The following is a 16,884-nucleotide window of genomic DNA, read 5'->3' on the forward strand; positions in this document are numbered from 1 at the left end:
TTGTTATGCACCATTGAGATGGAACTGACCTTCCAGTGTTCCCAAAGGTTGAAAATTGCACAGGAGGAGTGTGCCCATTTTTCTCCCACAGAGAAGCTGGTGGATTCAAACTGCAAGCCTTTGAGATAACAGTATAGCTCCTTACCATTGAGCCACCCAAGTTCCCTCTAAATGGAAAAAATTCCTATATGTATAGTCATATTCAATAATTGCCAAATTGCTACCTTTCAAACTAAAAGTATTATACAGTAACCATTTGTATACATTGTTGTTAGGTGCTATCAAAAAAAGTTATCATTCATACTGCCACCCAAGCAGATATATGCACACTCATGTTTATCATGGCTTTGTTCACATTAGTAAAGAGTTGGAAACAATCTAAATGCCCATCCACAAACGAATGGATAGAGAAGCTGTGTTATAGTCATACAATGGAATACTAACTGCATTGAAAACCAAGGAACTCATGAAATATTATACAAAATGGGTGACTCTAGAGGACATTATGCTGAGTGAAGTATCTCAGTCACAAAAGGACAAATACTGCATCACTTCACTGTTGTAAAATGGGACTGACATCGGGGTTGGGGGGAGACTGAGAAAGATGGGATTAAAAATGTATAGTGCATTGAAATAGATGAGGGAGAGAACTGTTTAAAAGGGATAGGTGATTAGGTATTGTCATGACAGGAGTCCAGAATGAAGGCTGCATAGTGGAGTGGACTTGGGGTGAGGGATTGTATAACAATGAAAGAGTTTTATTTTTCAAAGAGAAGAGCAAACTGGGGGTAGGGGTGGGCAGGGAGAAAAATGCAACAATGAATGAATGGAAATCCAAAGTCTCTATAAACATTCATTAAAATTAATAATAAAGAAAAAAACCAAATTGTTTATAACTGTAAAAAAACAAAACAAAACAAACCACAAGTGTCATAGTGACACTGTAACAACAGATCTTACCCTGCCCTGTCTTGACCCATCCTCACCATCTGATATGCCCCAGCCCACTGTTACAGCTACTGTGCCGATCTATCTTGAGAATCTTCCTTTCTTTTGTTGACTCCCCATCTTTCCCAGCCTGATGTCTTTTCCCAAGGATTGACCCCTCCAGACAACATGTCAAAAGCAGGTGAGAAAGTTTTACCATCCTTGCCTTTAAGGCAGGGGCACTTTCCTATTGTGCAATTAGCTACCTTTGAAAACCTGCCGGAGGGTCAGCAATGGGTCAGTTCCAACTCTATGGTACACAACAACAATAACAAAAACAATAACAACATTTCTTCTAGGACAGACTTTACATATGTAGTATCATAAATAAAAGAACAGTCCTAAAAAGGACTTGCTTTATTAGACTGTCAGGTTAAAACAGATATTCAGTAATGAAACCTATTTAACAATTTCTCATTCAACAAATATTCAAACACCTTCTAAGAAACAGTTACTGATTTTATATACTATACTGATTTTATATACACACACAAAAAAGGATGAAAATATTGTCCTTAAGGGATTTACAACAGGTTTTGGGTGGCATAGTGTTTGGGGAGCTGTGCTGGTAACCTCAAAGCTGCACCTCTCTGATAGTCTGAATCTACCAGTGGCTCTGCCGGAAAACAATGGGCAATTTCTTCTGATGTGATTTACAGCCTCAGAAACTCAATCGAGGGTCAATTATGAGTCAGTTCTGACAGGTCAGTAATGCATCTGCATTCTGAGAAGGAATTTACAAGTAACTGAGGAAAACAGATACAAACCAAAAGAGCTATGACACCACGTAATAACTGCAACAGCAGATGCTTAGACAAATGAGTGATATGGGAGAAGCATTTCAGAGCAGGAGGGCGATACTCAGGAAGAAGGTGACCTGGAAGGACGCAAATATCAGTGGGAAGGCAAGCGAGATGGGTTAACGCTTCAGGCAGAGAGCCCAGCCTGAGCCACTACAAAGGCAAGAGGGCCTGGTGCACTGGGAAAACAGCATGTGGCTCAAACAGAGATGCCACTAAATACAGCTCAAACATGGTAAGAAAAAAGAGTCTAGTTAGGTTTTATTTGACAATGTTGTAACACTGATATGTAACCCAAACTAACTGTGGTCAAGACAATCCTTACGTAAAATGTGCAGAACTCAAGAGCTGTCAGTTTGGGGTATGTTTCGAAAAGACAGATCAATACGGTCAACAAGAGGAAAATCTCTGGGTTATGAAAAGTTCAAGAACTGAAGATGCTTTCCTTGAGAGAAAGGGCAGAAAAGTGTTTTGGTTCACAGTTTCAGGAATGTTCAAGGAAGCACTGCCTGCCTCTTTAAAAAGAGTAAAGAGTTACGAGCCCCAGTGGCACAATGGTTAAGCACTAAACATTGGTGGTTCAAATCCAGCCAGTTTCATAGGAGAAAGATCTGGCAAATGGCTCCTGCGAAACTCAATGCATAAAAAAAACCCAGTGAAGTAGTCTACTTTCATATGAGGTCATTATAAATCCAAACATGGTACCTTCCCAGAGCAAAACAAGAATGGCTGGAGAAGGAGTCTCCACAAGGGAAAACATAGCTTGATTACCTGCCTTGAGTCCTCCTCTCCGTTTGAATTTCAAAACCATCTCAGAAACAAGTTTGAGGCTTTGAACATTAATGACCAAAGATCAGATGAGCTGTGGGAGGATATCAAGAATATCATCCAGGAAGAATGCAGGGAGTCATTACAAAAACAGAGGAGGAAGAAAAGACCAAGTTGGATTTCAGAAAGGACTCTGAATATTGCACCAGAGCACCAAAAAGCCAAAGTAAAAGGAAGAAATCAAGGTATTAAAGAACTGAATAGAAGGCTTCAAAGGGCAGCACAGGATAACAAAGTAAAGTATTATAATGAAATGTGCAAAAAGCTAAAGTCAGAAAATCAAAGAGGCTGAATTCACTCAGCATTTCTTAAGCTCAGGGACCTGAAGAATAAATTCAAGCTTCAAGTTGCAATACTTAGAGATGCTTTGGGCAGAATATTAAAATATCCAGAAAGAATTAAAGAATATGGAAATAGTATACAGAGTCACTGTATCAAAAGGAATTGGTGGGCATAGAAGAATTTCACAAAACAATGTATGATCAAAAGCCTATGGTGATGAAGGAAGAAGTTCAAGATGCTCTGAAGAAATTGACAAAAAACAAGTCCCCAGGAATTGACAGTATATCAAATTATATAATTCAACAAAAAGATGCTGCCTTAAATGTCCTCATCAAGTTGTGCCAAGAAATCTGGAGGACAACCACTTGACCAACTGACTGGAAAAGATCTATATTTGTTCCCATTCCAAACAAAGGTGATCTGACAGAAGGCAGAGATTATTGAACAGTATCATTAATGTCACATATAAGCAAGATTCTGCTGAAGTTATTAAAAAATGTCTGGAACAGCACATCAACAGAGAACTACCAAAAGTGCAGGCCAGCTTTAGAAGAGGTCAAGGTACCAGGGATATTATAGCTAATGTTAGATGGATCTTGGCTGAAAGAAAGAGAGTTGAGGATCAAAAGAGACGAAACCACAAATAATTAGGTTAAACTATGCCATGATATGTTATTGTTGTATACTGTAGAGTTGAAACCAACCCACAGCTCAGCCTCCAGTGGGTTTTCAGAGGCAATAGTAGCACAAGAGGGGGACTCTCCTTCCTTCACCCGCAGAGCCACTGGTGGCCTCAAACTGCATACCTATGGCATTGCAATGAAACCTTTTTGCCACTAGGCCACCAGAGAGCCCTATGCCATGATATAAGGGGGGGGGGAGGGTGGAAGACTGTCAGAAGAGACCCTGAAAATGTCTCTAGAGCAATGAGAAGCCAAAACAAAGGGAAGAGATGCAGAAATAAAAAAGATCAACAGAAGATTTCAAAGAGCATCTCATGAAGACAAAGCAAAGTATTACAACAGAATGTGCAGAGTTGAGTCGACAAATAAAAAGGGAAGAAACTGCTCACCATTTCTCAAGCAGAATGAAGTGAAAAACAAATTCAAGCCCTGAGCTGCAATACTGAGAGATGCCATGGGGAAAATCTTAATCAATCCAGTATGCATCAAAAGATGATGGAGGTGATATACAGAATCACTATACCAAAAAGAACTGACTGACAGAGAACCATTTTAGAAAGTAATATATTATTATGAACAATCACAATAAAAGGAACAAGTTCAAGTTACACTAAGGCATTGACAAAAAATAAGACCTCAGGAATCAACAGAATATCACTTGACATGCTTCAAATAACAGACGCAACCCCTAACATGATCAACAGTCTTTTCCAGGAAATTTGGAAGACAGCAGCCACCTAGTCAGCTGACTGGAAGAGATACATATACATTCTCATTTAAAAAAAAAAAAAAGATGATCCAACAGAATGATGACATTATCAGAAAAATATCTCCTGCAAGCAAAATATTGTCAAAGATGATTCAAAAAGAGCTAAAGTAATACATTGTTAAAGAATTTCCAGAAGCTGAAGCTGGCTTTAGAAAAGGCCGTGGCACCAGGAATATCATTGGTGATGTCAAATCCTGGCTGAAAAAGAGAATGCCAGAATATCTATTTGTATTTTATTGACTGTGCAAAGGCATTTGACTATGTGTCTCATAACAAGCTATGGCTAACATTGATAAAAATGGACTAAAACAAAAAAGACTGACACTTTCAAAGATCCACAATCCCATGTTGTCAGAAGTTAGGAGATCAGAAGATTTATTTCATTGGAAAGGTCTGCTTTAAGGTCTCTCCCCAAAATACTGAGCAGCACTGATGTTGGAGTAAAGTGTGCCTGATTTAGGCCATGGTCTTTTCAATTACCTTTGATGCAACAATACAGAGAGATGACAGAACAAGAACTGATGTTTTTGAGCTGTGGTGCTGAAGAAGACTACTGAATATCCCATGGACTGTCAAAAGAACAGATAATGACTTGAAAAAGGTGCAGCCCTCTAAAGGAAGGAGCACTCTTCCCTAAAGGAGAGCACTCTTCAGAGGCAAATACAGCAAAGCTTTGTCTCACATACTTTGGACATGTTAGCAGGACTATTCCTTAGAAAGAGACATTGTGTTTGGAAAGATGAGGGGTCAGGGAAAGAAAGGAATACCCTCAACAAGATGGATTGACACAATAACTACGGCAATGGGATCAAGTGTGTCAGAAATGAAGAGGACAGCACAGGATAAGTGAGGTTCAGATGTGTTGGTCATAGGGCCTGTACGAGTTGTACTTGACTCAGCAGCACCCTAACCATAACAGCATGTCGTGATATGGTATTTGTTGTTGTTGTTAGGTACTGGAAAGTCAGAAACTATCCATAGCTGACCCGCTGCTGGATTTTCAGGGCCAGTTAATTGCATGGGAGGAGATTTCCCATACTTCTACCATAAAGCATAAAGTTGGAGGCCTTGAACCATGTACCTTCAGGATTGCAGCACAGCTTCTTGCTACTAGGACACCAGAGTTCCCTGATATAGTACTTACAAATAAATAAAAAATTCTGACGGCTATAGATAGAATTTTGCTTCCCCTAAATGTGAGTCACCTTGGCTACACCATGATTCTTCGTATTACGAAAATATTCTCTATTTTGTGATCTAATTTAATTATCCTACGTGCTGTAAATATTAACTTCTACCATGTTAATGAGGAAGCATTAGGACACAATCTACAGGATTAACTTATATTTAGAATAAATCTCCTTTGAAATATGAAAGAGATTAAATGGTCAAGTAGAAATCAAAGTGTCCTACCAAGAAAAGGGACCTTACAGCAGAATACATCCTCTGGACCTGAGGTCCATGTACTTACTGAGCAACTCAGACTCAGGGAAAGATTCTTGCCAAGATACATGCCGCTCTCAATACTAGATCTGCAGATAATGAAAAGAGACAAAAATCTTCTTCCAGAGCCGACATAGAAAATCTTCCCAGAGCTTACAGCCTGAATTTGGAATTTTTGCCTTTATAAACACTAACTTAAAAAATATTAAAGGCATTTAATTCTATTTCTATTATAGCATCACTGGAGAACTAAAACATTGACCTTCTTCAGCACTGCTTTCCAGGATCCATTTCCATATGCAACACACTTGATTTCACAATTCATACACCTCAAAATACTGTTTTATTTTTAACTGGGAGGTATGTTTTTCTAGTGCAGCCTGTCAAAACTTGAAAATAAAATTTGTGTCCTTTGAAGAGTCGCCTCCCTATAATTTCATAAGCTCTATTTTACACTAGTATATCCTACTTCTAACTTTTGGAGCAAAGAACCATCTTTAAGCATTTACAGAACAATCCTCTCAACCTAGATAGCAAGGTTTAGAGAACCTTCCATTTCTTTTCAGAAAGCTCTAATTTGAAATTGTTCGTTGTTATCTTGAGGAGAGATCTTTCTCCTCCTTTCAACTATTGATCACAGAGAATACTTCCATTTCCACTAGTACATGGCTCTTTTGCTGTATGTATATTAATAGGTGGCCCTGTTAAAAACAGAATAATTCCACATGGCTCAGGCTAGGGAATATCAGGTGCACAAATTGGGGCAGAATCCCCCAGATCCGATTCTGCCCCAATTTGTGCACCTGATATTCCCTAGCCTGAGCCATGTGGAATTATTCTGTTTTTAACAGGGCCACCTATTAAAATACATACAGCAAAAGAGCCATGTACTAGTGGAAATGGAAATATTCTCTGTGATCAATAGTTGAAAGGAGGAGAAAGATCTCTCCTCAAGATAACAATGAACAATTTCAAATTAGAGCTTTCTGAAAATAAATGGAAATGGTTCTAGGGTTATAAAGGCTCAATGCCTTTTACAATGAAAGTGTTTAGAGTCTGATGGCTTCCTGAAAGGATCCATATACTGTTCAGGGCTTTCATTAGATCTCTTTGTAAGTTGGAGAGCAGAAATATGAAAGGGTAGGAATACAGAGGAGCTCCTGGGTAAGGTAAATGATTAATGTGCTCAGCTGTTAGACCAAAGGTCTTAGTACACCCAAAGGCAATTCAAAACAAAGCTTTAGCAAAATACTTCCAAAGAATCAGCCTAGTAGCTAGTTTGATGTTTTAAAAAATAGGCTAAAATATGAGATAAATCCAATGCTCTTACCATTCTGTATCTTTTATTTTGGAGAATCGGACTATGATATGTCTTGATGTTTTTCTTTTTGGGTCTAGTCTATTCGATGTTCACTGTGCTTCTTGAATGTGGATTTCCTAATTCTTCAAAATACCTGGGAAATTTTCTTCTAGTGCTTCTTCCACAATTTTCTCAGTGACTTCCCTGTCAATTCCATGTTCAGAAATTCCAACCCTATGTATACTGTTCCTTTTGATGTTATCCCACATGCTTCTAATGTTTTCATTTTCTTTACATCTCAACTCTGATTTTCCTTCTAGTATGTCTTCCAGCTCACTGACTCTCTCTTCCATCTCTTCAGTTCTACTTTTCTGTCCCACCAGAGTGTTGGACACTTCTGCCACTTCTGTCTTAATATCCTGGATTGCATTTTCATGCTTTTCTATTATGTCGAGTACTGAGTTGGCTGTACCCTCTCTGTCTTATGATGATTGTTTTTAAGTTCTTGTACCTTTTTAACTATACTATCAATTCTTTCTTCCATCTTCTGTATTTCTTCCATAGCTGTTCAAATTTCTACTCATCAATATATTTCTTCTAGATTGCTGTTCCTGGGATATTTGCTTTCTTTATGGCTTCCATTATTTCTTCCATTATTTATATCTTCTTCTGTAGCTGTTCAAATAACTTCATAACAATATATTTCTTCTAGTTCTATCTGGGGCATTCATTGGGCCTGTTTTTCTAGGAGAGGGGTTATTTTGTTTTTTCATGATGAATGAGGCAGGCTGCTGTTTTTCTTTTCTTAGCCAGGTGTTATAATTGTATAGTGTCCCAGGGTATGGCAATGTTTTGTGAAGGACCTGTATATTGGTACTCCCCTCTGGGCCTCAGAGCAGAAGTGGGATGACTGTTGCCCTCCAAAAACTGTGGTTCCACTCAACCTCTTCTGCTTGAGCTTAAGACATCCCACATGATGTGGCTCGACAGCAGTATTCAAGACCAGAGTATCTGTGATATTGGTGCTCCTGGCACAGGAAAAGTGGGATGGCAGCAGAATCTCCAGGCAGCATGGTGTGGTCTAGTGGTCCAGGTGAGAGCGAGGTCCTGGTCACACTGGAAAAGCATCCCCTCAACCTGGCAGGCAGTGGTCCTGTCGCTGACCTGGATGTGAATGCTCTTGGGCTGGCTTCCGCCTTGAGCAGAGGCTGGGAAAGTGGCAGGAAGATGCTCCAGGGTAAAGCTCACCAGATAGGCTTTGGTGTCTGGTAGCAGAGAGATGGTAAGATCTCATAGCCCGGCATCCTGGAGAGAGGAGAGTGACACATTGTGCGCCTGTATTATGATTCCCAACATGACACGTGTCAGTGTACAAAATATGTTTTATTCTGGTAAGAATCTACTAGAAAAGACAAAAACCTTCCTGAAATTGATGTGTTATAATTACATTTTAGAATGGTATTAAAAATATCAAGAAGATACTATATATATTTAAAGAGACAAACTTTTGTAACATTAAGGATGGAATTAAATACATAATTTTTAAGAAAATATCTTTTCTCACCCTATGTCCCAGCTGTTTATGGTAAGATCTAGGATACTAGGAATAGGAAGGGTTTATGATGGGCTTGGCTGAGTAGGAGCAAGGCAGAAAGAGTTGGCAGGGAGTGTGCACAGGGCATGTCTGATAACAGAGGAGCTTTACTGGATCAGAAGAGTCAAACCCATGATTTCATGTAGTTATTTTGTACCATCAAGTAAGAACCGGCCTTCCCAGCAAAATGCAAGATGATCAAAACCATTCTGCGGCAGCATTCTGAAATGAATGCTTTTAGGTAGCATTTCTTATAGTATCCCTGCTTACTCATCAAATTGTCCTCAACTTCAACCTTTATAAAGGCCTTGCAGGATTTGTAAAAATCCAAGAAAGGAAATGAACAACATTTGTATAAAATAGAATTCCATGTAGCATCTCTCTCGGAAAAGAAGAAAAGGATGTGTTCTTTAAACTCTTTCTCTGCTTTCCTTTTCCTCACCGCCTACATTTAGAAGTCCATTTTAATATGATACTACACTGTATTAAAGGCATCTTTGTCTGCACTATAGATGTAAAACCTGTGACTATGACTGACCTGGAATGAAACAATATCAGCTTAAGCAGTCATTACTGCTTGTGGGTCTTACAGAATGGTGATTCTATATCAAGACATGCCTTAAAGACCTAGTTTCCTCACACTCACTGTTTCCATATGTAGAAGAAAAGAATTCAATCAAACATAGAGGCAAGAAAGCCTCCAGCAACTTCCAAAAAGCTGCAGTGGCGAAGTGGTTGAGGACCTGTGTTACAAACCCCAGGTGAGTGGTTCAATGTGGGAGGGAGAAGGAAGGGGGAGAAAATCACATGGTGTTCTACGTTTTCCCGAGGATAACAAAATGCAGGCTTTTTACACCCAGGCTAGACCGCTTCATCTTTATCTCCGTCATAAATCTATTCCAGCAACAATCATTCAAGAAGTTACACTTGTTCTCTAGGGCTTCTGACATGAATGATACATCAATCCTGAGAGAAATCAGCATGTGTCACAAGCTAACTTGACCTTGCAGGGCTGATGCACAGTCTGATTCCCAATTTGTAATCACTGTCTACCTACAGTGATGGTGTCACGGAAAAACACAAGAACAAACACAGGAACAGCATTTGTATAATTAAGCTTTATGCATTTTTACATGTGGAAACATCCTCAAATTCTCTCTACTAGATGGAAGCTTAAAGATATTTTAAATATGCCAATTAAGGACCAGAAATCTATGGATTTTGTTGAAGTCTTAGAGACTTTATAAAATACATATTTTCCCAACAGGAAATAAAATATGTGAAGCTCTATAAAGTGTCTATTCAGAGGGCTTATAAAGAGAGGAAAAAAAGAATGCTGAAGATATAAAATGTAAATATAGTGGAAAGATTTTCTTCAGGAAATTCAGGCTCTCTTCTCTCACCTTGGGCTAAGTCAGAGCACCATTCTGTAAATTATCAAGGCTTTAGGTAACATTGGAGGGAAGGAGACTGGGAGCTATTAGAGGGTTAAACCAGGCTGCTCCTTGGAGGCAAGGATTCTGGGGCTTCGTCTGACACACTTTGGACATGTTGTAAGGAAAGACAGGTCTTTAGAGAGAGACATCATGCTGGGTAAAGTAGAGGGACAGAGCAGGAGGGGAAGACCCTCCATGAGGTGGATTGATTCAGTGACTGGGGTAATCGGGATGGATGTGTCAGAGGCAATGAGATTGGCACAGGATAGAGCACGGTTTAGGGCTGTTGTACATAGGGTCGCTATGAGTCGCAAACGACTCGACGGCACATAACAACAACAACATCAATGCAAGTGTAGACTATCACCTGTAACATATTCCTTGTGCTGATCTGCTTGTCCTTCAACCTAATCCAAAACATTACAAAAATCCTAATTTATGGCAGACAGAGGGTCGAGAGTTTAAATCTCATTGTAAGCCAGTACTTTGAGTTACTTCCCAGCATTCAACATTTCAAGGCTTAATTTAATGTATTTTTCACTGAAGAGATTCCAATCTCTCCTGTCTTGTCTTCTCAGAATTTTCTTTCCACGTATAATACAACACACATTATTATTTATGCACTGACCCATACAACAGCTCCTCTATATTTTATATATAGTATGAATCCTCTACCATACATGGTGCTGATAACACATGTTATTGGCAATGAATGTAGCAAGCCTGGACATGGCCTCCTAGACACCAGTAGAGATGAGACTAGAAGAAAATAACCATAGAATATACCATAAAGTCTCAGATGTGATAAGTGGTATGGGTGGAAAGCTATCAGAGTTGTTAATGTGCCTGTCACGAGGTATCACATGAGATCATGAGAACGACAACATCAACATTCATATTTTCCCACTAACTGTCCTCTGCTTTGATATGGATGTGGGAATTAGATTAATAAATTATAGGAAATGTTTGGCTTAGAAGTTAGATTTCTAACTGGTAACTAGAATAAATAATATCGAAATGAAAGGGTAAAACTTTATGGAATCAAGATGAGCTTCAGGGACATAGAAACAGAAAAACTAGAAAGGCAGTCTGGATTTGACCTAAGGCAAGGTTGTCTTAATAGAAATCTCTAAATTTGGGGATGGACTTGTTTTATTTGATGTAGCATGAGTTTGATGGCTTTCAGAACACATGAAAATCTCTGTTTACTCAACCTTTTGCCAGAGGAGAGTTGTAAAGCAAGGGCCTGGAAGCATAAACTGACATCTAAGAGGACCTGTTGCCACTTGAACAATGCTGCTCTGTTTGTTCTTTTCCCATCTACTAAGTATAAGTGATTCAGCAATGGGGTTTACAGAGATCTAAACAAACAAAACCCCCAAACACAAGATTCTTTTTTAGATCTTAAACTTTATGTAAGAAATATTCAAGGGTATTTTCCACTATAAAACAGTTGTGATATTTTCAAGCTAGTTTAACCTACTATATTGTTGTTGTTGCTGACTGCCTTTGAGTCAAGCGTGACTCATAGAGACCCTATGAACAAAAGACCTGAAGCCCCTCTACAACTATCAATATTTACCAAAGTTCAAAGAGTTTCCAGAGGCATGTTGTTTAGGAAGTAGATGCCACTCCTGCTTCCAACCTACTATATTAAGTACTTCTTATTTGACAAGAGAAATCATAACAAATGCTCAAGAAACGGTGTCTTTGATCAAGATACTGTAACTCCATAACTTCATAATAGTCAAATACACATTACACAGATTTTATCAATGGATATGAAAGACACTTTTAGCTGTAAATAATGAAGAAATGATAAGCTACATGGACATATTAGTCATTAGCAACAACTTTGTCTTTTCTATGTTACTGCCTTAGAACTCAGTTTCTTGGATTTGAGCATTTAAATTTATTACTGTCAAAATTACGATAAACTTACTAATTTCAAAGTGGCTTCTGCTATTGTATAATTGGGTTTTTAAAAAAAAATGTAAAACAAAAACCCCTCAAATGTTTACCACAAAGAATGATGACACTATTAATTTCAGTTTAGGGGGCTATATCTAAAAGCATGAATATCACAGCTGGCTTGTTAAAGTGCCCTCGACAGCTATAAAATCCAGACAGGTATGGACAAGTAAATAAGGCAGTTACTATTTGTACAGAACTTGGAGTTTATTGGTCAAAAAAGAGAAAATAAATTTATATAGTAAAAACTATTGCTTTGGAAATGTCTGAATGATCTCTATTACTTCATACAATATAGAACAAGGGAGCTTCACTTACAGATCTTCTTTGATGTAACAGCAAATGAGGGGGGGAAAGAAAGAAAAAGTCAATCTCCAAACATTTCACTATGACTTAAAACTTTTTAATAGCAAGACAAAACAAAACAAAATCCTACCCATTGCATTGACTTGACAACAATTAATAGTTATCATAGAGTTTCCAAGGGAGCTCTGGTGACCTAGTGGGTAAGAAGTGGAGCTCTCAACCCAAAAGCAAGCGGTTCAAATCCACCAGCTGCTCTGTGGGACAAAAGCAGGCAATCTCCTCCCATCTGATTTATAGCCTCTGACAAACCAGCTGCAGGGTCAGTCATGACTTAATTCCAACTCCACAGTATATAATAATAAAAACTGGGGTTTTAAAGCTGTAAATCTTTATGGGAGAAAACTGTCTGACAATATTAATTTATACTAAGATTTTCATCTCTCAACCATTCCTAAGGATTTTTAAAACGTTTCAACTTCGGCAAAACTATTTATTCAGATAGTCCTTGTGTGATCACTACTTGACTTACAGAGAAGTGATACCGGCTTTTTTACATTGTGTGAATTAACCGTTCACTTTGAAATGGATGAATCAACCCCCTACTTGCAACATATTAATCATAATCAACTTTCATTTTTGTATTTGCAACTTTGAAATCTTTGAGTAGACTTCAAGAGTTTTCTTACACTATTGGCTAAATAAAAGCAGTCTGTATCTGTTCTAAATGACCTATTAATTTGACTTACAGATACATTTAGGAAAGGATCATGTTCCTAATTTTCAGACCACATGTACAGAATTAATCTTCCATAAGCAATTTTCCATCTCTTTTACATTTACCAAAGAACTCCTGGAGGGACAGTAGGTTTTACCTGGGGTGCTAAGCAAAAATTATCAGCATTATTTCTATTATGTTGCCATTTGTGTTTGTGATGCAAAAAACATTGACTAAAATGGCTTCATTGTTAGTTTGAATCAAGGTAGAAGTCAAGCAATATATCACATAATAGTTACAGTTAAGTAAAACATAATGTCTGTTTCACCTAAGAATGTATGTACTTGATGAAGAAATAAAGATTTATTTTATTTTTAAAAACACCATCTGTTTGACGCCAGCAGCCATTCCATCGGAGTAGACAGAGCAATCTGCTTCTATAAAGATTTACAACCTTTGAATTCTTATGGGGCAGTTCTTCACTATCCTATACAGTCCCTGAAATTCAGAACAGAATCAACAACAATGGTATTTGTTTTCTCACCAGAAGTACTTTGTTTATTAGATTTGATAGCTTCACCCATTTGTTCCATACTTTTCTTTGAACTTACAGGCTCACTGATAAGACTTTTTTATTTTTATTTTTATTTTTTTATGGCGGTCTGGCTTCCAAGAATGTTACCAGAAAGCTTTTGGTTTATTCAAAATTACACAAATTCAAAATTGCTGTTGGTAGGTGCCATCAAATCGGTTATTGCTCATAGCAATGCTATGAACAACAGACCTGAACCCTGTCCTATCCTGTGTCATCCTCATCATCTCTGACACACTTGAGGGCACTGCTGCACTCACTGTGCCAGTTCATCTCTTTGGGGATCTTCCTCTCACTCACTGACCTCCAAGTTTCCAGGCATGCTGTGCCTTTCCAAAGAACAGCCTCATTTAGAAACATATCTAATGTAAGAGTTATGAAGCTTCTTCATCTTTGCCTCCAAGGTGCACTCTGGCTGTACTTTTCTCAAGACACATCTGTTTGTTCTTTTGCCAGGCCATGAGCTATTCAGTGCTCTTCTCCAACACCATAAATGAAAGGTGTCAATTCTGCTGCTGTCATTCTTATAATAGTAATTTCTTGATGGTATCAATAACATATACATTGAGATTAAATGATACTAAAAGCATCTGAAAAGATGTAATGTTAAGTCAATGTATTATATTAAAATGATTTTAAAGTGCTTCTTAAATATTTTATAACCTCATAAATTATACTAATTCCTTAAAATAAATACATGTGCTCCAAAATAGCAAATTTAGATAGAGAGAGAGAGAGAGAGAGAGAGAGAGAGAAAGAGGGAGAGAGAGAGAGAGAGAGAGAGAGAGTCAAGCAGTTCCCAAAACCAACTGCACATGAAGAGGCTCTGACTAACCTACTAGTTTGCTAGTCGTCACTGAAATGGGGGAGGAAATTACTTGCTAAACCACAGTCCCCTCTAAGTTACGAGATGAATAATATAGTGACAACCACTGCCCCCAATACATGGAACATGGGGGAAATCTTACCTTACATGGAGAAGACCTTAAGCAAGCTTTGAAACCACTTCGCCACGCCATTTTACTATATAATGACAAGGATGAAAACTACTGCAACAACCTCATCATCTCTTGCCTCACACTCACTTCAAAGCTTCTCAGTTCTACTGTGTTATTAGAGTCTTTGTTAAGACTAAAAAATTTACAATGTTCAGGCCCCTTGCTCAAGACAACTGTTCTGAGGTGGGCCTGGGCCACTACGGTGTCTGGAAAGTTCTCCAAGTGATCCTAACGTCCAGGGTTGTGAATCAATGATTTTCTATCAAAGCTGATGCCCTGGTTGCTCTGCTCTCTTGTGATGTTCTCTATCAAAGCTGCCAGAGTTACCCTTTCTATAATGCCTACAGAATTAAGTTCAGATTTCTGAGCATTGTATAAAAACTCAACACCATGTACTCTTATGTACCCAAACAGCTCTCTTTCCCCATTTCTCTCCTCAGTCACTGTGCAAAGCTCTGGTTTACCGTATATCATGACCTCAGCCTCTGGGACTGAACACTTACTCATCTCTTTCTCTGAAATGTCCTTCACTGTTTATCTGTCTAGAGACCTGTACTTCCTCCTTCAGCCTTTCTTGACACACTTTTCCCTGACTATATTCCTTTGTAGTTGTCAAAGCACCTATATGCACTATTACTATTCTTTGAAATATAACACTGAACTCTAGTAGTAAGAATTCTGCGCTGCAATCCCAAAGACAGGTGACTCAAATGCCCAGGCTGTTCTGTGGGAGAAGAGTGGATAATATCCTCCTGTGGTACATACTGCTTCTGAAACCCGCTCGAGGGTCAGCTGTGAGTCGATTCTGACACAACAGCAAACAACGACTTTAGAAGCTATGTCTCACTTTCCGTAGACTTTCTTTAAGGCAGGAATAAGGCCACACCTAAGCTTAGCCCACGACCTAGCATATCCTGGCCTTGCCCATCTTTCTCCTGTGAAGCAGCTGGTGGCCTCGAACTGCGTATCTTCAGGACTGTAGTGCAGCTTCTTGCCACTAGACCACTAGTGCTCCCTGTAATATTTTACACTATTTCACTAATTAAGATAGAATCACAGGTAATTTACATTAGGATGACTGAAAAAGAATTAAGCTAACACTAAAAAAAAGGAAGCTTTAGTGTTTATTTGGTACTTAATAACTACAATTACTATTACTCTAAAGCCTAGACTTTCAACTGGGCTATTGAATGAACTTTTAATAAGTCAAAGAGAAAGCCTTAGTTAAATCCTTAAGGGCACTCTCTTATCATCAGCCTCCCCAAACCATACTTACTGATAATCCCAGCTGACACGTACTCACCTGAGGCTCTGGTAAAGGAATGGAGCCCCTTTAATGCCCACCATAAGTAGGCCAAATTTGGCTGCTCCCATCCTGTGACATCTAACCCACAACTCTGGTGAACATGCTTACTTTGTATTTGCTTTCTGATCTGGAAGGGGTGGGGATATGTCCTTTTCTCTTGACGGTTGTAAAGTGCTTGCACTGAGGGCATGGCTTGGTGCTGGAATCTATGCGGCCGAGTTCCGAGAAGTACTTATATTTGATGGAGTCTTCATGTGTCAAGTTATAGACAACAGTTGTTTCTTCTAGGAATTCAAAACACTCTGTGATAGGGCATTTGATTTCCACCTGGCCAAGCTGTACCTGCATGAAAGAGAGTGAGACAAGGAAAAAAAAAAATCAGTGCTTCTACTACACACTTGTTGTGTATTTCTATTTTATTCACCTACATTTATGACTTCAAGAGTATTCAAAGAATATTATATAGTCATTTTCCATTATTCCTAAGATGTATTGAATGGTCATAATTTTAGTACCATAACAATTAATCACTATTATAGCATTTAAACCCTTCCTGACCTGCTGGTAACTTAAATGGTCCCATGACACAACCTCACCAGAGAAGGAAATTACCCTCCCATTCTTCTGCAATCTCTGAGACAGCATTATAACAACCTGCCAACGTTAGAACCAAAAAGAGTTTCAGATTTTTAAATCTTCTTACAGAGTATCTCAGCACAGACACCTTTCAATAGGCCAAAAGTGACTTTTGTAAGCTACATATGTATTCAATAGCATGGTTTTTCCTGACTTTCTAAGTCAAGAACATACAGGGGAAAAAATTTTTAAAACTTCCAAGCAATAAACTCAAACACATTGTTGCCACATCAGAATG

The 16,884-nt window shown here is 38.5% G+C and overlaps 1 protein-coding gene across 1 annotated transcript in view; it reads right to left on the reverse strand.

Moving 5' to 3' along the window:
- Nucleotides 1–16,884, reverse strand: part of RNF217 (ring finger protein 217) — a 167,655-nt gene that overhangs the window by 48,386 nt on the left and 102,385 nt on the right. Inside the window, exon 4 of the mRNA XM_006879142.1 lies at nucleotides 16,119–16,352. Coding sequence (XP_006879204.1) covers nucleotides 16,119–16,352 — 234 coding nt within the window. The remainder of the gene's footprint in view (nucleotides 1–16,118; nucleotides 16,353–16,884) is intronic.

Source organism: Elephantulus edwardii, unplaced genomic scaffold, assembly GCF_000299155.1.
Source record: "Elephantulus edwardii isolate Elephantulus edwardi_28Jun2011 unplaced genomic scaffold, EleEdw1.0 scaffold00002, whole genome shotgun sequence".
NCBI classification, from domain to species: Eukaryota; Metazoa; Chordata; class Mammalia; order Macroscelidea; family Macroscelididae; genus Elephantulus; species Elephantulus edwardii.